This window comes from Rhinolophus sinicus, chromosome 11 (assembly GCF_057876585.1).
Source record: "Rhinolophus sinicus isolate RSI-liver-muscle chromosome 11, RSI-T2T, whole genome shotgun sequence".
Classification (NCBI taxonomy): Eukaryota; Metazoa; Chordata; class Mammalia; order Chiroptera; family Rhinolophidae; genus Rhinolophus; species Rhinolophus sinicus.
The window spans coordinates 10,043,093-10,067,548 of record NC_142511.1 but is presented as its reverse complement, the minus strand read 5'-3'; the positions used below and the strand labels follow the sequence as shown (position 1 = coordinate 10,067,548).

The following is a 24,456-nucleotide window of genomic DNA, read 5'->3' as shown; positions in this document are numbered from 1 at the left end:
CAGTGATGAACTCCAAATGTGTATTTCCTACTCCTAATACCAAGGAAGCCATCTTAGTTTGCAAGTAACCCCTGTGCATTGGTACTTGTTAAGTGTAAGTAAAAGCTTCTGACAGGCAAATTCTGAAAAATTTATATGGAACAGAAATAGAAAACATAAAGGAAATCTGCAGTGATGAATTCAGTAGTGACTTACATTTTCACTCTTAGAATTACTTTTTATTTCAATTTCATAGATGTTTTCTTTAAGATTCTGGTTACTTGGTCTTACATTTTACATCCTTTCAACCACACGGGAACGTATTAGGAGATTATGGCATTCAAGGTTAATAATCTGAAGCTTTTTTCTATTTCTAGTCCAGGATGTGGAATGATCCTCAAGAAAGCCAGAGAACATTTTTTCTTCACTAGAAAAAGTTTCAGAGAGGAAATACTCAAACTAAACAGATTTAATAAATACAGCTGAAATTGGCTTTTCTTCCATGTACTAATGAAAAGTCATTTAAATTCTTTTTGTTTTTCATTTTCATTTTAGTCACTCTATATATGCCTTTCCTGGGTCCACGGGAAGCATGAGTCTTTTGGGACTTGGGACAAGAAGAAAACAAGACATCTTCGCGAGGAAAACCAGACACTAACAAAAGGTATCCCAAAGTCTGAAGAGACAGCAGACAAACATGGCCGACGGAGGACTCAGGGATCCTTTGGAGGGTAAGACTCGTTTGTACAGCATTGAAGTTGGTGTTGTAGGAAACTAGGGCTGTGCTGAGAGAGAAACTCTCTGATGACTGACACCTGAAGTTTGGAAGTAACAAAGAAGTTAACTTAATTCATTTGTTATGATTATTCTTATTCTTTTATATTTACTAAATTTTACCATAATACCAGATTATAAGTAAGATTAATGTTTTAAGACTGCAATCATAGAATGGTATTAGAAAAATGCAATGCATCCTAAAAATATATGGTAGACAAATATTTATTTAAAAAATCAAGAAAACTGAGATATGGTATATATTTAGAGGGGATCTTTCAATTATAGGGACAGATGAAATTTAAATTCATGCTACTTCTGTGTAGGATATACAAAATAGGCAAAATGTGAAGTCGATTTTTCAGAAGTGAAGAAGGGCATATTTATTTAAATCTTTTACCAAGGACATTTTTAAAATGTATAAAAGTAGAACAGTATAATGAACCCCCATGCACTCAACATCTAACTTCAACTACATAATGGTGATATTGTGGCCTGCCTTGGAATATTTAAATGAGAATCCAAGACATTATATCATTTTATTTGTAAACAGTTTATATCTCTTAAAGATAGATTACAAAAAATATGTAACCAAAATAGCATTATCACACCCGAAAATTAGTAATCGTTATTTCTTAATATCATTACATATCCATGAGTATTCACATTTCCCCAGTTGTCTAATAATCTTTTTCTCTTAGTTGGGTTTCTTTGTTTTTTATTGTCTGTCTGTTTATCTTTACAGTTGGGTCTCACACAGCATTTGATTTATGTATCTTGTAGGTTGCCTTCTTTTTTTAAGCTTTGTTAGAGAAAATTTCAAATGTATATAGAGAGATGAAGTGAAACCCATGTAGCCATCAAACAGCTTTATCTGCTGTCAACATATGGTTAATATTGTTTCCTCTAGACTCCCTCACTTCTCCTTTTTCCTAACCATTGAACAGTAAATACTTGAAAGCTTATCTAAATACTTGAAATCCTTATCTAAAAGATAAGGATTGTTTTTAAAAATGTTATCACAATACCTTTATTCTAAAAGATGAACAAAAATGTCTTAGTATCATCAAATAAAAGGCATGCAAATTTTCCTGATTGTCTCATAAATATTTCTTTAAAAATTGGTTTCTCAGACACTGGATCTAAACAGTGTTGCACATAATGCATTTGGTTGCTGTGTCTCTGAAGTAAGTCTCTCTTAATCAACAGGTCACCCCTTTTTTTTTTTTCTTGCTATTACGAAAGAAACAGAGTCGTTTGTCCCTTGGAATGTCCCACATTCTGGATTTTACTGATTACATTCCTGAGGCAGAATTTAATATATTTCTCAATCCCTGTATTTCTTAGAAACTGGTAATTAGCTCTAGAAGCGTGATCAGATTCAAGTTCAGTTGTTTTGCAGGGGTGCTTTCTACGTGGTATAGTGCACTTTCTATTGCATTGACTCGGGAGGTTAACGATGTCTGGTTTTCCCTCTTTTTGTGTTGTTAAGACTGATGAGTGGGACAGCAGTTGTCTGTCTGGCCATCCATGATCAAATTCCTCATTAGCTTTTTGCATAATGGTTTTAGTTGCTGTTGACGATTGCCTAGATCCATTACTTCATTAGAGAGAGGATGTATTATTTAATACAACTAAATGTTGGTTCTGTCATTCAGAATGTTTTACATTGCTGTTAGGTTGGTGCAAAAGTAATTGCGGTTTTTGCAATTTTTAACCTTTTAAACCGCAATTACTTTTGCACCAACCTAATACTGGTTAAATTTATTAACACGATAATAAATTTGTTTGTCTTAATCTCTTAGTGGGTGTCAGGAGAAATAATGTTTAGGAAGAATGCCTTGTAAACCATAAAAATCTATATAAATATTACTTATTTATCAGGGATCTTGTTAAAATACAAAAACAAAAAAAAAGGGGAAATTTTTTCACTGAAAATGGTAATTTTTTATCTCAATAGACTCTCCAAAGGATTTGGACAATGACCCATCAATAAATTCTCAGGTACAGGAGACCACAGTTACAGCAAGTACCACTGAAGAAGAAGTGGTACTAAACCCTGCCTCTGGTTTCAACAAGGACCACCAAGAGGTAGAAACAATAGGTTCAGGAAGTGCAGATACAGACGATCAATCAGCGGGTCCGGATGAAACAACTGATGGGACCTATCCAAAGGCTGAAACAGAACATGAGACCAAGCAGAGTTTTCAGGAGGGAGAACAAGGGCATCAACTCTCTTCAGAAAGTCTGGGTGAAGAACCCAACAGTTCTCCAAGTGACAAGGCAGGAGGAGCAGATGCACACTTAGAGAACATCTCTGCCGCCCTCCCCGAGGAAGCGAGCGACAGACCTGGAGTGCCCCAGGAGCCACCTGTCGTAGACCCTGAGGATGCCCAGTCTGGTCCTTCCAGGGCAGGGCTGGAGAGCCAGGGCGCACTGAGGAGGCGACTGCTGGCGCCAGGTGAGAGAACCCACTGAACTTCTGTCCTGTTTTGTATTGCTCTGTCACCGAGAACACAGCATAGGACAAGGTCCTTTTCAGAAAACTTGTTGCTTTCCTAAGGTTAAGGCCTTTGGGCTTTGCCCAAGGTCGCAGAAGAGAGATGACTGAGTTGAGATTAGAATGAGGTTTCTCATCAACTAGATCAGCTCGTTCCATGACATAAAGTTGCTTCCCACACTTAAACTGCATTTTTAAAACAACGTTTTTATTTATTTACTGTTTATATTAATGCAGTATGGTTAAAAAAAAAAGGGCATGCCTTTTAAAAAATTCACCTCTGGCTTTTTCTTTATTTCTTATGAGCATGTTTTCATTTATATTTTTTAAATCTTTATTTTTGGGGAAACTAAATGCTACAAAAATGAAGAGATAGGGATATTTAAAACCCAACGTCTGTAGTACAGTAAGTACCCTTCACGCAGGCATTTCAGTTGTATAGGACTTGGAACAAATCAGTTCATCTCTCTACATCTGCTTTTCCTCGCTTGTAGATTAAGAACAAGCATCTTATCTCCCCTCATGAAGATAATAGTTACAACGTGCTGTGTCCTTACTGGAAGTCAGGAGACATGGATTCTAGTTGCGGCCCAGCCCTCCCACTTGCTAACTTGGGTGACTTTGGGCCAGTCTCTTAACTTCCTGGCACTTCAGTTTCCTCTTAGTAAAATGGAGAAGTCGGACACAAGATGCTCTCCAGCTCTCACCTTCTGTGATTGTGTTTTATAAGTAGTCTGAAGAGCTCAGTCTGAAATGCCTATTTGTCAGTGCAAAGGCATATACAGTATAAGATATCCTGTTCACCAGGGACTTGACAAAGGGCTGGAAATTTATGTTTCACTATAAATCAATGACTGATCTCAAATATCTGTTTCATTCATTATTCATTAGAACAGTCTGTAGCTTCAGTGAAGGCAAGGACTGTTGTCTCTCATTGTGTTTCTGTGGCACCTGGCACAGAGAAGCAACTTTATGAATATTTGTTAAATGAAGGAATGAATGAGATTTGTATGGACCATTATCTGCCATCAGAATCTCACTGGTATGCAGGTTCACTGAAGAGAGGAAGAAAATATTGTTTTAAAATGTAGTTTATTTTTGGGAAGCAACTTAATATAATGGAATGAGCTAATCTAGGGAGGTGAGAAACCTTGTTCTAATCTCAGCTCAGCCACATCTCTTCATGTGACCTTGGGCAAAACGCTTAACATCCCTGAACCTTTTCATGATAGGTAAGGTGGGGGCTGGAGTAGGTGTTCACTAAAGATCCTTTCAGCCCTTAAATTCCGTGATGCGATATTTTAAAAATCTGGTTTTTTGGTGTGATATGACTAAATGAACCCTCCTTTACAGGTGAAGATGATTCTGCTTGTTTATGTTAACAGAGTATGCCATTTGAGGTGTTTTTCCAGGAAGGGTTATGAGCAATACTCAGCTTTCACTGTGACACGAGGTACCTGCCTGGGTTCAAGCACACACCTAGACTCTAGAGTGACTTAGCTTCGAGTGCTACCGCCCTCCTTTCCACCCACACATTGAAAGATTGGTGTCTCACCCCACACCTACATTTTTATACAGTTGATCAATTTTCTGAACCTTGTATTCCCTGTTTTGTATATCTCTTTCACTAAGAGTTTCAAACTAGCTTTTGTAAGCTATTTTGCAACTTCACAGTGATTGCTGCTGTCTCTAAGAGTAGTGCCTCGTCCTTTGTATACTTGGGGACCTGGAGGAGCCATGTGAGACTTGAACACTGGAATCGTTGCCCTGTGGTGTTGAGTCTTACATATGGCTGACATTTCTTACAGTGCTTCTTAATTTTGTACGTGTTGTTGAATCACATTTGAGATAGTTTGGCTGCAATAGGAGGATACTCGCTTCTTTGTCCTTGATGGAAGGGCCAGTGAGGAATTATGAATGTAGCAACAGCAGTCTCCTTAAATGAATTTCAGAGCCCTACATTTTATTCTTCTAAGCAGAATAAAAGTTAGTGAGCCATAAGGAAAAGATAGGGAAAAAAGTTTGCCTTGTATTAAAAAAAACTTTACAAAGTATAGAAATCCTTTCAGTCAAACAATTCTTTGTTTTGGTATGAGGTGTGAAGGTATACACACTGTCATTTGTGTACTGTCTGAAAATAATGTTCTTTTTTTCCCCCCAGAAGCTGAAAGTCACCAACAAGAAATACAAAAATTGGAAGAAAACAAAGAAAATACACAAGGAACTATACGAAAGAATAATAAAAAGGAGTTTTTTAGCTACGGTGAGAATAAAACGGGTCTTACTGCAGTGTTGATTCACATTCAGAAATACTGTGACAATACCTTGCAGATTCTTTCAGTGTGTTTTAAGACAGTGTGTGATAATAATTGTAAAATAGAGCGATAGAGTTGTAGGGACTTTCCTTTAGGGATGCTGGCTGGTGCTTTGTCATCCTTAACAAAATGGGAATTCCTACAGGAGGAAAGGCATTTCATAAACAAGAAACTAAAACTGCCTTTTCCATTAGAGAGTATTATTAACATCGCAAATGGCATTTTTACGTTTTGAGCCTTTAGAAGAAAAATGGCCTGTTACAGGTAGTAGGTACTTTGAGAAGGTGGACGAATATATCGATAGCTCATTTCTAAATCACAACTTTATATTATACTGTAGCAAGATATTATAGCAGCAGATACATGAACTTAGCATTTACCTTTTAACAAAGATATTGTACGTTCAAATAATTAAATCTAAGAAATCAGAAAAGGTATATCTGGTAGATTTTAAGAGCAGAAAGTTTAAAGGATTTTGGCAAAAGAAACTTACCACAACCAACAAAATGTGACAGTAGCTTTACCTCATATTTCAGTTCACCTCAGGCTTTGTTTTTGACTCTCATCTGCTCCAATTTTGTTGTTTATCGTTTCATCCCCTGACAGGCTCCATCTTCCTTGGCTTCCTGGTTCTGACTCTTGCTTTGCTAAGCTCTGTTCATAGCTACTATTCCTCTCCAGCACAGCAAGTGCCCAAAAATCCAGCTTTGGAGGCCTTTTTGGCTCAGTTCAGCCAGTTGAAGGATAAATTTCCGGGCCAGAGTTCCTTTTTGTGGCAGAGAGGACGTAAGTTTCTCCAGAAGCATCTCAATGCTTCCAAGCCCAGCGAGCCTGCCACCATCATTTTCACAGCAGCTCGAGAGGGAAGAGAGACCCTGAAGTGCCTGAGCCACCACGTGGCGGATGCCTACACCTCTTCCCAGAAGGTCTCTGCCATTGAGATCGACGGGGCTGGAAGAAGCCGGCAGGACAGCGACGTGGTCAAGCTGCTGGTTGACATGGCGCTGAGCTCTGGCTTTGAGAATGGCCAGAAGGCTGCCGTGGTCCACCGCTTTGAATCCCTTCCCGCGGGCTCCACCTTGATTTTCTACAAGTATTGTGACCATGAGAATGCCGCCTTCAAAGACGTGGCCCTGGTCCTGACCGTTCTCCTAGAGGAGGAGACATTAGAAGCAAGTGTCGGCCCAAGGGAAACGGAGGAAAAAGTGAGAGATTTACTCTGGGCCCGCTTTACCGACTCAGACACACCCACCTCCTTCAACCACATGGACTCGGACAAGCTGAGTGGCCTGTGGAGCCGCATTTCCCACCTGGTGCTGCCTGTCCAGCCCGTGAGGACCATAGAGGAACAGGGGTGCCACCTATAAGCTAAGCTCAGAGCTGCTTATGGAAGTTGGAGGTTGACGAAAAAGTCAGTTTAAAAGCCTTCCAATGACATAGAAAGAGATTGATGAATGTGAGCAAATCACCGGAAATGCCCAAATAAGCTTATTTTAGGAAACAAATTTATTTTTCACTTTTTGTAATGTTTTTCTACTCAAAGCTTGACAAAGTTAAAGGTTGACTACTTTTCAAGCCAATCAGGTTTGAAACAGCATGGTGTATGTAACTGAGGATTATAAGACAGCAACAGAATTACTGCACAGGAAAGGAATCTGCCAAGAGTAACTACAGAGTGGATTTTGTTTTCTTGAGAATCTAAAAAGCCTTTCGGATAGTATTTGGACTAAAGCAATTACAGTTATGAAGCAATGATAATTTAAAAAGTTTTTTTTTCTATCCTATGTCAAACATTTTAAAAATTCAGTTTAATAGCCTAGTTGTGGGATTACATTTTATACTAATTTGCACTTTTGAATAGTATTAAAAAAGGAAATTTGAATTCAAATACTTAACCTAAATACTATACGGAAGGCATTGTACTATTTTTCTGTGAATGAGCTGGGATAAAAGCAGCTGTACCCAAGAAATGTTCTTAAAAATTGGGGGAATTGCTTATAATCATTGGAAACGAAGTTCCAATTGGCTGTGTCTGTTCCATTACGTGGCACTCCTAGGAATGGTCATCATGCTCCTGGAATATTTCAGTGAGGTTCTGGGATACGTTTTTTCTTAAGTCACATGATTAAAGTATGGAAGGAGTTTCAGAAACAGTAAGAAGATAACAGAGATTCTTACTAATACCTAAAAAGAAATCACAAAGAACTGGGGGAAGAATCTATTTGAAACACATACATCTCTTATAACCAAGGCCTTATGTTGTGCTCAGTTGAGGTAGGGGCATACCTAACAGGGCATACCTAAAGGGACCTTCTGAAGCAATCTTCCAACAGATTTGAGGAAAGAACTGCCTGAGCATAAAGTAAAAGCATAGTGAACATAATATCAGTGTCGATCTAATGTAAACTCAGAGGAAATTGGAGAAAAATCTATACAGTATATGCAAAATTTTTCTGCCTTTCTAGATCTCAGTTGCTAGCATTACATCACACAGACCGATGATGCCTTGTACAACTATTTCATTGGCCTGCTGACCTATGCTACCTCGGATCTGTAACCAGTGCGAAGTGTGCATATCTAATCTGCCAGTGACTCAGATCATAGCTGAAGCAAAGCGTCTTATTTTTTCATTCAGTTGAATATAGTTTCTCCACCTTTCCTTTCAATGTAATTTAGAAAAGGAAATTTAAGAAATGTTAACAAATCTTTTTAATATGTAGCCTTTGATAAAAAACACGTCTCCTTCCTTGTATAAGTGCAATCAACTGAAAATGCTGTCAGTTTTCTGTCCACTACTTCAAAATGCATTGTTCAAAGAAGCAGTATATTATTAGCTCTGGGTCTTTTCATGAATAAAATGATTATTTTTAAAGCGTAAAAATTTATATTTTTAAATGTACAAATAATTAAAATTTATTATCTAATGTACTGAGTTTAATTTCTACTCAGTTGTTTGTATTTTTTGCATTTTTCAAGTTTCCAAATGTTCTTGTATAGCTTATTGTTCACCTTTCATTACTATAATAGATAGCTTGTTTATTTGACTTAGAACAATGACTTGTGGGTATATGATACCATATGTGATACTGAAACATCACCATTTATTATTATAGAACAACTCTCATTACATAACATATTAACATAAGTCACTTCTTGATTAATAGCAGAGTTCTAGAAGCAACTGGTGGAATCAGAAATTGTCCCTGGACTTGAGGTTTTTTTTTTTTCCTGTGGTGCATATTTTAGGTTCCCTACTTAATTTCCAAGGGGTGGTGGAGAAGTTGTAGGGGCTTCATATCGCTAAAGGTAGTCATGACCTTGTTTCTGTTTCTTTAAATCAATAAAATAATTTCAATGTATTTCATTTGAAGGCCTCCGTGCTTACAGTGGTAAGGCTTAGCATGCTGTCACCCACCATCCCCTAGGTGAACTGTGCAGCCGCTGAGGTGGTTTTGACCCTTTCACAGTTATTAATTGTTTGATTTATATTTTTATCTGTTAAAGACAGGAAGCATAATGAGCACTGATGTTAAACTACATATAACAAATATACAATGTGAAAGTGATAATAATTCAGCTATACGATCTTTACCAAAAATTGTACGCAGGTATCTAGCACTTCAAAAACTAATGTTAAATAGAAAATATAATTGTTATATCTGCTTAGGATTATTTAATGGGAATAAAGCTTATTATCTATACACAGTTTACTTGTAAGAAATAGCAACGTGAAAACTTTTTTATAATTTGAAAATAAAACAATAATTATAAAAATAAACCAGTGCATCTTTGTAAAGCCCTTAATATATCATTTAATAAAAGCAGTTTTTAATGTTTTTCAAAAGTTGAATATGTAGTTAAGTATCAGTATTCATTTTAATGTTTTGTTCACTGATTTAAGCATAATATATTTCATTTTAAAATTTATTTGTTGAAAAGTCATAGGGGCTTTGTTTTTTGTTATTTTAAAAATTAAAGTATCTTGAACACTCTATCATTGTTTATATTTGTCTTTATATACATACTGTGAATATTACTGATTACAGATCCCTTTATCATTATCTGTGGAAATACGAAATGATTATTCAAGATATTTTTCTAAAGGTGTCTATGCAATGATCCGATACTGAGGGTTCTGAGTCACATACTTGTGAATAATAATATATTTGCAAAAAAGATGTTACCAAGTCTAGAGAGAACTAAATAAAGTTAAGATATCCATATACAACTGTTTCTCCAAAAAGCTTTACAATATGCCTTATTCCTATTTATGTTGTTAGGTTGTAGCCTGCATTTGCCTCATTCAGATTTGACACTGGGCTATTGAAACTCATTTCCAACTAATTCACTGCTTCTCAACCTGTTTTTAAAAACATATAAACTAGTGAAGAACCACACTAGCTTTATCCAAATGTCCTGAGAACACAACCAGCATCCCCTAATCTACACATAATCTGTAAAGAGATAAAGAATTTCGACCTCAATGCCTTCCCTCCAGCATTACCTGCGGTATCTATTTCAGCTTGTTTTGATGCCTGTAAAACTCCAGAGACTGGTTCTTGTACTGGGAAATGATCTCCCATTTTCCTCCCTCATCGGGGCTCATACACTAAATTTGCTGCTGGCTAAGAGGATTTACCTGAACCAAAGGGAAGATCGTGGGCTTGAGAACCAGGGGCTGAGTCACATCGTGGTTGGGCAGAGTTGGCAAGATGCTGTGGCACAGCCATTCTGCTCTTCCTGTGCCCAAACGAGGTCTCAGCCTTATCAAGGCTCCAGGCAGCTGCTTCCAGGCGATCAGATTACGTGAGATTTGCCATCCCTGCCATAAAAGAAAGAAGCAGCACGTTGACTTTCAAACCCAATTTTTTTTCCTACTTAACCAGTATAAATGGGCGCTGCAGCTTTCATGTCCAATTTCTTGGTGTTTCCCGTCGTCCCTAGCTGTGGTTGCTTTTGCATTTGTTTCTTAGGGATGTTGAAAAATGTGCCTTATTCAAATGAGCTGTCTGGTTTTACCAAAAGAAAAAAAATCTTAATTTTTCTCAGTTGACTGATTCTTGATTATAGTTCCAAAAAAAGCAAATTTAGAGAACTGGGCATGTTGTCATTGATGGTGGGAAAGGAGACGGCCCTCATTTAGCAATAAACTCAAGAGCCCCAGAACGCTGTGAAGGCCAGGCGGCCTTGTGGCCTTCAGTGAAGTGGGCCATGGTGCAGACGCTATACCTAGAATCTATTGCTTATCTCACAGAGCATTCTTCGGGTGCTACCAGCCCTACTAACGAGGCTTCCTGAGTAAGAGGGAGAGTAGGGCTGAAAGTACAGCTCTGGGACTTCCTTCCAATTTGGAGCATGCTGATAGAAAATGTGTTTCTTAAGTGTGGACACCATTCCCTTGTGTGTTGGGAGTGGGAGAGTCCAGACTGCATGAAGAATTCTGCCTTAGAATGTTGCCAAACCAGAATCAGAGAGCAGAGCCATCTGAATACCCATCTCAGCCCCTCCACCCGCTTCTGGCTGGCTGCCCCCATTAGTCTATACAACCCACCTATTCACATACTTCATTGAATAGTTTTCTACCAAACCTGAATTCAGTTTTGAAAATCTGATTTATTTTTGCAGTTCAGAAAAGTAGTAATTCTCAAGAGTCTGCATATCTTAACATACAAGCTTTCAGTGAAATGGGCTCAAGTCAAAGGGTAAGGTGAGCCTGAACGTGAAGAACAAAGGATTTCCCAATACTCATTCCAAGCACTCACAGTAGGTCTCCTGCAGCAGCCTCCTTCCTTTGCAGACTGACTGGCTGCAAACTGCACAGAGCACTGTGCTGGGGGTCGGGCTGAGGCAGTGTTGAAACCACCCTCCACGAACAACCTGTCTACCCAGGAAGATAAAGGACACGCTGACCACCAACCTAGAGTGTCACTGTCACAGAGGTAGAGAGAGGAACCAGAAAAGGGAGCGATGTCTTCAAGGGGTGGCCCAGGAGTGGAAAAGGCTTGAAGCACAGGCAAAATTGGGGCTGGTGGAGATGGTTGTGTGGGGGCAGAGTTATAATGAAAAAGTCATCCCACGTGGGATGAATGTGATGGGGGAAATTCCTGTTATTTTTCTAACTTTTTTTTTTGGGGGGGGGCAGAGGCGTGGACCCTCTCTGGATACCCGACACACACGCATTTACATTGAAACCCTATGGGTTCACAGACCTCATGTGCATTCACACATTGGTTTGGTTGAGGTCCCTGGGCAGGGTCTGGGGTGCATCTGGTTGGCTTTCCTTCCCCTGTCCTCTCTGTGGCCAGCACTCCACCGCTGTGGCAGTCTGGAGGCCGTGAGGGGAAAGGTGGCTGCTCAGTGGAGCCGGCCCAGTGCAGTGAAGTCTGCTGTTGAGCTGGCTCCCGTGGATGAGTGAGTGGACGGTTCTGCCTGAGGCCTCTGCCATCCATCCTATGGACGGACACTGCTGAGGACCTGATGTGCTGACAGCAGGGAGGAAGGAGGCCAGGCCTCCGAGCTGCCCACCCTACCACTGTGACTCTCGGCCCCCTGGGCCTTGCATCTCCCAGCTGGTTCAATCTCTCCACTGTAAATCCTCTTCATCCTAAAACATGCTGCCTGCTCAGGCCTCCCTTCACCTTTCCCCCAGAACAGGCTGCAAAGCTACATTCCAACCCTTTTATCTTTGGAGTTTCCTTGAAGCCAGTATATGCTTAAGACATTTCGTGGGTGAAGGGAAAAGAGGATTCCTCACCACCCTGCCTCCCTACAGGTTTCTGGAACCCCACCCTCTGGCAGGACTGGCAGGGTGAGCCTACCTTAAAACTTGGTTTAATACAACATTAACACATAACTGTTAAAAATAATTCAAACATGAATGGTTATAGAGTTTCTATTTGGGGTGATGAAAAAGCTTTGGAAACAGTGGTGATGGTTGCACAACATTGTGAATGGAATGCCACCTCACAACACTTAGCATTGGAAATTTTAGGTTATATGTATTTTACCACAAGCAAAAAAAAAATGTTTTTTATTTATACAGTACGAACCTATGTTGGCTGATACTGTTTGCCTCCTAGGCTTCTGCCCATTGGCCGTGTGGGAGAAAACTGCTCCACACTTGTAACATAGAAGACCCTTTGCTTGTGGAGAGCCCCTGAGAGGCCCAATGGCAGCTGTGTCCCAGCCCCAGGGCTGGAAGGATTTTAGATATAGCAGCAGCATGTTGAGAAATGATGACATGCCCAGGCGGCTGCTGTAAGACTCCAAGGCATCTCACAGTTAAGGATCAGAGAAGAGGCCTCTGCAGGCTTCCCCCTGAGATTAAGGATCAGAGAAGAGGCCTCTGCAGGCTTCCCCTGAGGGCCCTGCTCACAGCCTGAGCACGTGGCCCCTGTGTGACTCTACAGGGCAGTCTCTATCCTCAGGCACAGTTTGGGTATAATTTAACTCAGATAAATATCTTTTCGAAACATAATCACACACATCAAAATAACACAACAAGGCATACATGGAAAAGCTTTTAGCCCCCATCTCATTGATTCCCCACTCCCTCCCAATAGGAAACCATTTTCCTTATTTTTTTTATTATTATTTTTTTTATGTATCCTTCCAATGTCTGTCTCAGGCACATTTTAAATTTTTTTTATGCACATTTTATATTACCACTTTTCCCCCTTAATTAAAATCCTCAATTCTTCATTTTTCTCTTTGGGTTCCTCCTCATTTATTGTCACCAGCTCATGACTTCCCCTCAGATGGGGGCCTAAGGACCGGGTGAGAGGAGGGGGCAGAGGCGAGGGAAGGATGAGGGGCTGGTGAGCCCCTCAGTAAGCAGGGGTCTGGGGACTGGACTCTCCTGATCCCTCTGGATCCCTTTGGTCGGAATCTTTATGCTGGGAGAAAGACTTCAGAGGATGTGAGAGGGTCAGGCCTCGGCTTTAACGTCAGGATGTTTAATTAGACCCAGGGGAACAGTCCTTTGTTGGGAAGAAGGATGCAATTCCCAATGGGTAGAAAACCTCTGGTTGGAGGCGAAACCCAGCCCAGGAGGATACATGGATACCAGGAAGGGTTGGAGTGGAGCCAGGACCTGGCTGGTACCTGCAGGCCAGCACTGGAACTCTGCGTTTCTCCAGGTGAATGAGGTAGGAACTGTGGCCAGGGCCAGATGAACCGTGTCATCTTCTGTGGAGACTTGGAGGGGAAGGTGATCTCACAGGCCCAGTGTGAGCTGGCACGAAGCCTCTGGACCTTGACTCCTGTGAAGACCAAAACAGTCCTGCCCCCCGGGTGGAGCAGGCCTGGGAGGCAGTGAATATGGGGGACAGGGGTGCATCACCTACCTCTTAACTCCTAGCTGTGGCTGGGGTTCCTTGCTGCTGCTGCTGCTGGTGTGTGTGTGTACAATGGGTGACACGTGGCAGGTAGTTGATGACAGGCTAGAGAGGAAGCGGGGAGCCAAGTGCTTCCCTGGAGGCCTGGGCAAATTCTCCCCCAGGGATCCACCATCTTTGGAAAAGAAGCTCCTGGGGAAGTAGGTTTGCCTGCGACAGTGGAGGGCAGTCTTCTGGAGAGAGGGGTGCTGGACTGCTCAGGCCAGGCAGCCCGCTGCCCACCCAGCTGTAGTCAGGGCTCTGAGGTGGGAAGAGAGTGTGTGTGTCTCCCTCACACACGGACCCACCCTCACCCTCATCCTCCCCAAATTCTCCCTTTCACATATACAGCTATTTCCTGGTCCTTTGGGCCCCACTCCACACTGCTCCAGTCTCTGCCACCGTGGGAGCTAAGGATCTGGTCCCCACACTCTCTGCTGTTCTCTCCCTTCCCAACATTCAGGGGCTGGTTGTATGACACTTTGGGTCTCCTCAGATTCAGAGAGTTGGTGATTGAACCCAAGATACAGGTGGGGACAGCTTGGGCCTGGACAGTGAGGTGGGCGTGGGGGCAGGAGGGGGCTGCCGCCTAGGCTGCTCCTGTCCCGGTAACGCCACCTCCTGTCCCCTTTCCCAACAAACAACACACCCTCCCTGGATGTGAGCTCTGAGGCCAGGGTGCGGGGGCCACATGGTGGAGAGCATTTGTTAGTGTGGAAGCAGGAAGGGAGAGGAAGCTGGTAGATTTTTTTATGTTGAAAATGGACATTCTGGGTGATGAAAAGGAGTCTTCACTCTTAAATCCGTGCCCAGCTGACCCTTCCCCAGGTGAAGAACGGAAGACCCTGTGGGATTTCTATTTCAAACTCCTCATTTATTGACATTTGCTTGGTTGTGACTCCAAGTTATCAAAGATGCAGGACAAGAAATCTGCAGCAGGGGCAATGAGTGGAGGTGGAGACGAGATGGCGGAGAGGACGGGGGGGCCCCAGACTCCCCTCTTCCTGTTCAGGGTGCAGTTTGGAGAGTGTCCATAGCTAAAAAGTGCAGTGCAGTCGAGTGTAGGGACCATCCTCTTCCACAGGTCAGGCCCTCGCAGCTACGGGGAGGTGGGCAGGCAATCTTGAGCCTGTGCCCTGAGCAACGTGGGGCTGCGTGGGGCTGCGTGGGGGAGAGCAGTGGCTCACCATTTCTCCAATGCCCCAAACCTAGATTTTCATTCGTGGGTTGACAGGATTTAGGCTGGGAAAGCTACAGGAAGGGACAGGACTGCACAAGAGGCTGTCCACTCGGGGACCCCAACAAATCAGGCATTCAGAAGCAGGTGACAATTGATCAGGTTGTCTTGATTTCTGTAAAGGCGAGAGGTACAATGACACTGTTATTCTTTGATGAAGGGACAGCCCCTGCTGGGGTTGATTGGCTAAGGAAGTCCAGGGCAGCAAGGCACTGGTTGTCAGGAGGCGGTGAGAGCTGCCAGGCCCAGCAGCTCATGTCAAGTGGGTGCACTTGGCCCAGCAAGGGCTGGTGGTGGGATGGGGTACATTAGAGTCACTGTCCTATGCTGGCCCCTCCAGACTCGGAGACAGGTCTCCTTACAGCTGCCTAGAGCTGCCAACTGTATGAAGACCAATGTTACCATTTGAGGCCACTCAGTAGGAGAGTTAGACAAACACGCGCTTTTCACAATGACCACGGCTTTGCCTGCTAGTCCTGTTTTACTGTGGTCTTTCGTCCCTTGGCACGCATCCCTGCACACAGGATCAGGCAGCTGCCAAGCGTACCCAGCCCCGCAGGACTGCATGGCGTGGCTGGCAGGTCTTTTCAGGTCGTCCAGGCGTCATGGAGCACTCAAGGGCCCTTCGAGTCCACCTGGGCAAGTCTCATTTCCCTGGAGAAAATGGGGTCGCAGAGAAGATAAGTGACTGGTCCTAGAGCTAATGAGTGACCAAAGTGTGACCAGACCCCAGGTCCTCTGGTCCCAATGGGCCTTAATTACAGATTGGGATGTAGGGTGACACGAGTCAGAACAGAGTGATGTGCAGGTGAGAATGCTCTTCCCTCTCCCCTTCAGCAGAGGGGCCAGCTCCTTCCCTGCCACACCCTCAGGGGCATTCAGTGACTCAGGAGAGGGTGGGGTCAGGTAGGGGGGCAGCCTTGGAAGGAGGGCGGTCATCCTTGCTACAGAGGCAACTGGAAAACTCATCAGATGCATCCTCTCACATAGCGTAAGGCCCGGGCTGAGTTATCCGTGGGAAGTGGGCACTGGACTCGGGCTAGAGTGAGACAGCAGTCAATAGGCGTCCCCGAGACTGGGAGTGGGGCGAGGAGGGAGGGCAGCCAGTGGGATGCGACTGCTAAGCCAGCCCCTCCAGGCCTCAGGAGCCAGGGCCGCTGTCCCCGGTGCAGTGAGTGCATCACGGCTGGATGCCCGAGTAGGATGCCCTAGAGGGGCTGGCATGACAGCATCGTCCCATGCGAGACTCCCCAGGCTCTTCCTGTATGGGAAGTGGCCACTTACTCACTTTTCCCTCATGCTGTCCGGGGGGTCAGATTTTTCTTTCTAGTTGCTACATCAGAGACTCTTCCACTCTGCAGCCCCCGGTGTGTGCTGGTGGTGACAGGCGTGTGCACACACCTGAGACGTGTGCACGCACAAGCTCTCGCAGGACTGCATCCACGCACACCACTCAGTGCTGTCAGCCACAGCCCGAGCCCACCAGCGGGAGCGCACTCGCTAAGCTATGTGAACTCTACTAACAAAACCTGAAAAAGGCGCTCAGCCAGGCAGCCGCTTCCCGAGGCAAAGCAAGAGGATTTAGAGGGAGACAAGGTCACACAGTTAGTTTTTGGTACATTCCCCACAAATAACCGTACGCCATCAAAGCCAACTAAATGTGTTCCACAAGGAAGGGGCAGATACAGCTGTGATGTCTTCAGGAATCAGATCCACATGGGAGTAGCTACGGGACCTGCCATCTCTATGACAACCAAAATGCAAAACTACACTGTGAACTGACTCTTAGATTCGTTTCAGCCAGCAAGTCCGGCAGCGGTCTCTTGCACACCCTCCTCTACCTTCTCAAATTTTGCAGTGCCTCAGCCCTTACCTTTCACCCTGCCCCATGTTCCCCTTTCTTCTTTCATTCCCCAAGGATTCTGGAGGCCTAACCTGGCCTCATCTCAAAAGCTGGCAAAGCTGGGGGAGTGAGGGAAGTACGAGGGGACTGTGAGTGCTGGAGCCAGAGCAATGTCCCGACGGAAAACTGGCAAAGCTGCCAACCCAACCTGCCAGGCTCCACCTCCGGGCCAAGGGACCAGGCCCCGCCTGGTTCTCAATGCATCCAATGGCTTGAATCCTGGTGAACCTTCCACTGTGAAGCAAGGAAAGCCAAAGGAGACAGTCCTTGTGGGATACTGCAGGGGGCACAGCTGACTCCACTGCTTCTGCTGGGGTGGCAGCGTTGGTGTGTGTGGGGGTGGGGGGTGAGAGGTGTTACACGTCTGTACTAATAGCCCTTGGATTGGTGAAGGCCTCACGCCCAGAGCCAGGCCACGTCACCGGGTAACTATGGGGTGCTGCCAATTGGAGGGACGGGAGTCCTCCTTCCTTGTAGTATGTGGGGGCAAAGGACAGCCTCTCGCCTCCACCCCCATTGGGCACCATGTCAGCTGTCCGTATGTAAAAGGGGGAACTATATGGGGAGCAGGTGGTGAGGTGGCGGGCTGCCACCCCGCACGGCTGGCCACAGGGCTCGCTGGTGCCAGGTGCCAGGCTGCCTCTGCCATCCAGGGCTTGGGAGCTGCAGGCATTGCAGGGGGGGCCTCTGGAGGGTGTGGGCTGGTCGCGCTCCTCCTCCTCATCGTCGTCTGCATCCTCAGCTCCGCTCTTCTTGCAGCAGTAATACTGAGGGGACAGTGGGAGGGCACCTGAGGGCTGACGGGCCCCTCTGAGCGCATGGGCACCCACGCCCCCCTCTTTGTGGGTGCTGAGGACCAAAACTCCACACCAGTGGCCACGTTCTGCAAGTGCAGACTCCCAGCCTTGCCAGCTTTGCCTCTTCCTCCCCCTACTTCCTAGTGCATTAATTCTGCGCCATGGTTCCGAGGCAGGGAAGCTGAGAGGCGGGACACACAAATCACAGTGGGGACAGGGCAGGGGTGGCTGGGGGCAGCTTTCAGTCTCCCTAGAATGGTGCCCTTCCTACCACTCTGAAATCTCCGCCGTGCACGAGACACAACACAGGAAGCCAGTATCCTCCCAGCAACCCCTCTTTGGGTGCCCGCCGTGTGCCGTGTGGGGGATGCCCAGATCTCTTCTGATCACTTCCCAACTCCCAGGCCCCTTGACTTACGCCTCCCACATTCCATGGCTTTGAGCTTTGTCACCCCGAAAAGAGGGCCTGCAGTTTCCGCCCCAATCACTCAGTGGCTTGCTGGTGGCCTCGGGCCACAGGCTGGGGGACTGACCTGGAGTCTACAGTAGCACAGGACAGCAATGATGCAGAGGAGAATGACCGTAGCTAGGATTCCGCCAGTGATCACAACTGTTCCCGCTGTCATCCGCCCGATGCCCCATCCAACTCTGCAAGGAGATGCACAGAGAGGTGAGGGGCAGCCATGGCTGCCACACTGGGCACGGGGCAGGGAGCCCTCCTGAAACTGTCTGCACAGCTGGAGGTAGGGAGGGCTCCAGGCATTGGGGCACCAGGGGCTTCTGGAACCAGAGGGTGGTTGTGGCCTGAGCCGGCCTCACCGGGGAGCTCATAGCTCCTGGAGGTGGAGGGAAGAGAGGATGCAGAGTGCTTCCTGTTTCTACGCAGTTCCAAAGGTTCTAGCTGTCTTTTCCCTTTAATTCTCTTCTCCCTCCCCGCTCCCCCTCCACCCATGGCTTCAAGACACAGAGAAAAACAGCTTCTGTTTACTGCATGTGTGAAGCATTGCACTCGGCATTCCGCTGGATATCTCAGTTAACCCTCAAAATGACACGCCGCTCACAAAGCACCTCGTCCTGCTGTGTTCACCTGGCGGAAGCGGCACCTTTTTCTTCACCCCAAGACACCACCTGCTCTTCACTAGGTGCTCCTATAACACCGCGTGCTCCCTGGCACTGCCTCTAAGTAAGGGTGCTCCCTGTGCGGTCTGTGCATCGGGTTAGAAATGCGGCATCTCCGACCCCACCACAGGCCTAATGAGGCAGAATCTGCATTTTGACAGGGTCCCAGGTGATTAATTAGCATAGTAGAATTTGACAAGGCCGTGGGGTGCTCCCCTACTTGCCCAGACTTTCAGATCCTCAAATTCTTCTTTGGCTTCCCCTGTCTTCTGTTCTCCACATCAGTTAAGGCACTTGGCATCTCATGCCCGCACTGGTGCAATGGTTTTCTAACCGATCTCACTGGTTTCGTCTCTGAGCTCCCTTAACCTTTCGTCACGCCCCAGCACCCCTCTATTCCTCCAGGGCCTTTCCAGCATCATGCTGCCTGAAGGATACATTTATCTGGGCACGGACTTTCAGACCAAACTTCAGAAGCTTTTCCCTGCCCCTCTTCCTCGTATGCCCACCACTAATGTGTTTCCCTCTCTACCTCCCATTGTCCCTCCTACAGGAACTCTGCCCAGTTCTTAAGAAGCTTATAGCCTCGTGATGGAAAGACACTTAACATGTCTTACAATCGGGTGTGAAACACACAGCCAGAGACACACAGACCAGGGGCTGTGGGAACACAGAGGAGGGGGAACTAATTACTTGGGGGAAAGGTTTCAGGGTAGATGTGTTTGAGCAGAATCCTAAAAGCTGAGGGAGAGCTTGTCTGCTAGACACAGTGGAGAGGGCAGGAGTGTGAAAAAACATGGGATTCTCGCACCTGTAGGAATCTGGAAAGGCCAGGACAGGACGGGGGAGGGACGAAGGGGAGGAACGAAGCTGGAGAGGCTGTAAGCCAGGCAAGGACATGGGCTTAACCCTCTTGGAGAAGACGGGGTTCCTGAAGAGCTTTCGGCAGGGGAGTGCATGATCTCGCTTTCTCTGGCTATTTAAATCCTGCCCATCTTTCGAGGCTCTGAGAAATCATCCCTGACTGCCCCACTGTGGCGTTCTCTCTCCTTCTGGACTCCGTCTGCCCTGCCTTTCTATGTACCACCTTTCAAACTGTCTTGGTAGGACGCTTGTCAACTTTCATGTGTGAACATCTTGACCCCTCCACTACATTATGAGCCCTCTGAGGTTAAGCAGCTGTGTCTTATACTGTTTCCTATCCCCCTGTAGCATTATACTCAGTGCCAGGCACACAGCGGGTACTTAACAAAAAGTTTGTGCATCATCTCCCAGTTATTTCTTGCACAGGCCTGGCAGTTATGGCTCCGATCCACCACCAGGGGGCAGCAAGTCGCACCTCTCAGCTCACATCCCATCTGCAGACTCGAGCATCACCGTTTGAGACAAATACGACTGCCCAGGTACATGGTGGGCCGTGCTTTAGGGGTTCACTGGGCATTTGATGGGGGGTGAAGCTCAGCCCTGGCAGGATTTATGTGCCTCCACTAAAACACCACCCCTCCTTCCCCTGCTTCCCGGCATGCTCACCACTGAGGGCTGCTTACGAGACAGAGAGGCCTACGGAGTGACCTGAAGTTGGGGGAGGTGGCAGTGACCCACTCTGCTCAAAGTCTCGGCCTAGTCCCCTGGGATGTGCCCAGCCCGTGTTAGGAGACAGGGAATTATGAAGCCATATAAGAACAGTGCCCTCCTCCTCTTGCCCTCCCCTCTTTCAGTACCATAAAGGCTGTATAGCAGAAATGGCCGGGAAGTGGGGGTTGGGCACGGCAATACAGGCAGAGTCAAGGGTCTGAAGGCCCATTTGAGCCCCAATTGTGCCACTTAGCAGCCAACCCAGATGCAAACTGACCACCGTTCCCCCTTGTGAAAGAGAGATTAACCAAAAACTCAGTTTATAGGTATGATTGTGAGCAAAAAGTGAGATTCATGTATGTGAGGGCCCCTTGTAAACTAAAACATCCTTCAAACATAGTGATCTGTGGAGAGAAGGAAGGTCCACACATTTTGTGGCTGCTTAAGTCTGCCTTACAATCACAAACCAAGAAGGCACATGTAAAGGGCATGCAGGGACTAGCCAGGTCCCAGCCACTTTCCCTGAGGCCCAGTACTAATGGTACAGTTTAGCATTTAAATTCCCACATCCAGCGGCTCTCTATTATTTAAGATGGGCTCATTTCCTCTTTACAACTAGAAGCAAATAATAACAATAACAGCGCGTCTCAACAGCACCCTACAGTTCACAACATGTGTCCATTTATGTCCCTTCCTGTGACGGGCAGACTCCAAGGTGGCCCCCAGTGAATCCTGCCTCCTGGTGGTCATGCCTTCTACTCCCCTTGCCTCCCCTTGAGTAAGACCTGGGACTTGCTTTTACCCAACAGAATACAGCAAAAGTGACAGGATGTCACTTCTGAGAATAGATTATTTAACATTCTGACTTCCCTCTTGCTCGCCAACTCTCTCCCTCGCTGGTTTCGATGCAGCAAGTCGCCATGCTGGGGAGGCCCAAGTGACAAGGCCCTGAATGTGGCCTCTGGCCCTCACGCCACTGGACACAGCCATTGAGGCCCTCAATCCAACAGCCCAAAAGGAACTGAACAATCACATAAGCGAGAGTGGAAGGGGATCTTCCCCAGTTGAGCTTTTGAGTGAAAATGCAACCCCAGTGGATACCCTGAATGCAGCCTCATGTCGGATCCAGAAGCAGTGGACCCAGCTAGCCATGCCTGGATTCCTGAGGAAGTGTGGGATCCTCAGTGTGTGTTGTTACACGCTGCTCAGTTTGTAGTGACGTATTATGCAGCAAAAGATAACACCTGCTTTGAGCCATACAAAAACCCACATGCAGGAGGGGAAGCCAGACCATTAAACGATGTGCCTAAAGTCATACAATAGCACGTGCCTGAGTCAGGACCCCAGGGCCAGTGCCATGCAGTTTCCATCATACCAGCTGCCCCTGGATTAGCTTCCTGAGGACAGGAGAAAGAGGTCCCCATGTTCCCTCCCAGGGTCTAGCAGATCTGAACAGAATGGATTCAGTGGTGACCAACTCTAGGATTGAGGGCCGCCAGAGAGGACAAACCTGTTGCCAACCAAAGACACCCGGGACCTACACTTTGTGACCACGACTCTGAAGCTCCCTCCCCACCAACACCTTTCCCCACCCAGGGCCCAGACACCTTTTTCTCGGGGGGAAGGGGTTGGCCTGTGCCTTACACTTATGTGAAACAGCCGAGGCAGCAACGGTTCAGTCACACAGGCCGTCATGGGGCTGCGTCATGGCCAAGGGTGTCAGTGCCTGCCAGAGAAGAGAGGGAAGGTCAGTGAGAGCTGGAGGGGAAGCTAAGACGACAGACAGGCTTGTGCTGGCACCTGGTTGTGACCCCAAGACTCAGCAGTGCGCGTCCCCAAAGGGGCTTGTTTCTTGACCTCTTGACGTGAGTGCTCATCCCCAAAGGGCGGCCTTGGTCTCCGAGGCCCCCGCCTAAGAAGCTGAGGACGGACTCTGAGGCCACCTCCTCTCCCATCCTTGTTTCCTTCTCGCAGTGCTGCTGTCCAGAACCCTCTGCCCAACGCAGGGCAACGCTGGCTAGGAGGATAGGAGCCTCTGCCCGTTTTGGGAAGTGAGGTTCCATGGAGGGCAGGGAGTCTGGCTGCCCCTTTCATGCGCCACTGGAGAATTGCAACCTGCCCGGTGTCAGGTGTGTCCATGCTGCGCACATGGCTGGTCCCTTCTCTCTCGATGGCCCCACATACCTCCTTCCCTCGCCCTTCCCCATTCTCCCCCGGGCCTGCCGTATTCCCAGTAGCCAGCGCGGTACACCCTTTCCCCTTTCTCCGACATTCTGACTTCCCTCAGGCTCGCATGCCAACTAGACAGTCAAGTTGGACAAGATGATAAGATCGTCAGGTGTTGACAAGATCACCATGCTGACATGCGGATGGAGGAGAGGGAGACAGGACGCAGCCGAACGGTTAGGAACCCAGTGGAGGCTAATTACTGGGGGTTCCCTTCAAACCCAAATTCTTTAAATAGCCGCTCAACATGATTTAGAGGAGAGTCTGGGCCCTACACTGGGAATGCGGTGTGGGAAGAGGAGGGACAGACCCTGGTGGTGATGCCCCGCCCTCCTCCTGGCCCCGAGGAGGGCAGGCCCCACTGTTGTGAGTGTCTGACTGGGGAGGGGACCCAACCGTTAACCAGATCCACAGAGCCACCTTCTGTGGGGACAGCGCTGAGCACCTCCAGGTTCCCTCCCTCGGCCAGAAGCTGGAGGTTGAAGGACAGACAGTAAAGAGCATGCCTGAAGGACTGCTGCTCGCTCACCTGACTTCAGCAGGTCTCAGGGGCCGAGTTCCGGGACAAGTTGAGAAGGCAGATGGGCACTTGCAGCCCTGTCCCTGCCTTTACCTCCCTTCTAGATTTAGCCCTCACTACTGCCTTCAGGTCCCTCAGTGACTTCACTGCTCTGAGGCACGGTCACCTCCCTGCCTGGCAAACGCTGGCAGGAAATGCCAGCCGCAACTGGCACCAGCTCATGTAATTAATGATTGGCTGTCCCCTGATCCCTGCTCGGCCCCCTTAGGAACACAGGTTAATTAAGTGGGGCCTAAGCTTTGGCTGCTCTCAATTTCCTCTGATGCAATTAAGCCTCCTACACTCATGCAGTAACTCATGAAATTGACACAGCAGGTTAGCAGCCCTGGAGCAGACGAAGTTTTTCCCTTGTTACCTGTCTTCCTGGACAGCAGTCTTCAGGCAAGGCTGGCAGAGGGGACGGGAGGAAGGGGCTCCTGTCACTTTGACTGGCCTTCTGGCCACTTCCAAGCCCTGACCCCAGGATGAGGGTGTGAAGGGTTGGTGGTTAGATGGGTTCCTTTGCCCCAGATGAGCAACTACAGCCGTAAAGAGGCCTGTGCTGTTTGAAAAGGGGCCTAAGAAATACAAGGAAGCTTTGCTAATCATCCAGGGGAAAAAGAAAGAAACTCAGTGTAATAATGGGCAACGGATAGGTGGCTTATGAGAGAGGGAACCCAAACACTAACAAGACAATGAAGAGATGCCCACATTCATTACTAATCCCAGAACTGCAAATTGACACCACAACGAACTATCACTCCACATTGGTAGGACTGGCAAAAAATGAAGAAGCTGGATAATTCCAAGTGCTGGAGCAGATGTGGGAATTCGGGGGCACTGCGGGTGGGGGTGTAACTGGGGCAGCCGTTGAGGGAGACTCTGGGCACTACGTGGTCATTTTAAGTTCACACATAACCCATGAAACATCAATTCTGCTCCTGGGTCTATGTCCCCCAACTTTCTCAATACACCCATAAGGGGTCAGGAGAGAAGATGTCCGTCACGGTGTTGTGTAAGGTGGCCGGGGATTGGGAGCAAGCTCGGTGACCATCACGGGAGAGGAGGGTAAAATCGGGGAGACGCACACCTCAGAG

The 24,456-nt window shown here is 46.7% G+C and overlaps 2 protein-coding genes across 4 annotated transcripts in view; one reads left to right on the top strand and one right to left on the bottom strand.

Annotated features, from left to right (window-relative positions):
• Positions 1 to 570: 570 nt before the first annotated feature.
• TOR1AIP2 (torsin 1A interacting protein 2) lies at positions 571 to 9,560 on the top strand. The gene is made up of 4 exons (XM_019732189.3): positions 571 to 710; positions 2,714 to 3,214; positions 5,415 to 5,516; positions 6,175 to 9,560. Exons 1-4 carry the CDS (start codon positions 677 to 679, stop codon positions 6,933 to 6,935), a joined length of 1,398 nt encoding a protein of 465 aa, XP_019587748.3. The 5' UTR covers positions 571 to 676; the 3' UTR covers positions 6,936 to 9,560.
• A 5,236-nt stretch (positions 9,561 to 14,796) lies between these two features.
• LOC109447673 (protein FAM163A) overlaps positions 14,797 to 24,456 on the bottom strand; it is a 53,415-nt gene continuing 43,755 nt past the window's right edge. For 2 of the 3 annotated variants that reach the window (XM_074322196.2, XM_019732313.3), the window contains exons 2-4: positions 22,219 to 22,300; positions 18,414 to 18,528; positions 14,797 to 17,850 (exon numbers count right to left, since the gene is read on the bottom strand). In XM_074322196.2, coding sequence (XP_074178297.1) covers positions 17,440 to 17,850; positions 18,414 to 18,506 — 504 coding nt within the window. In that variant the 5' untranslated portion in view covers positions 18,507 to 18,528; positions 22,219 to 22,300 and the 3' untranslated portion in view covers positions 14,797 to 17,439. Of the gene's footprint in view, positions 17,851 to 18,413; positions 18,529 to 18,699; positions 18,763 to 22,218; positions 22,301 to 24,456 lie in introns of those variants that run through there. The other variant, XM_074322198.2, reaches the window with a different exon arrangement.

Excerpts from the sequence above, each read along its gene's own strand:
- TOR1AIP2 (XM_019732189.3), top strand. The coding sequence starts at position 677 with ATGGCCGACGGAGGACTCAGGGATCCTTTGGAGG. Across the intron at positions 711-2,713 it reads ACTCAGGGATCCTTTGGAGG|ACTCTCCAAAGGATTTGGAC; the intron begins GTAAGACTCGTT and ends TTATCTCAATAG. Across the intron at positions 3,215-5,414 it reads GAGGCGACTGCTGGCGCCAG|AAGCTGAAAGTCACCAACAA; the intron begins GTGAGAGAACCC and ends TTTTCCCCCCAG.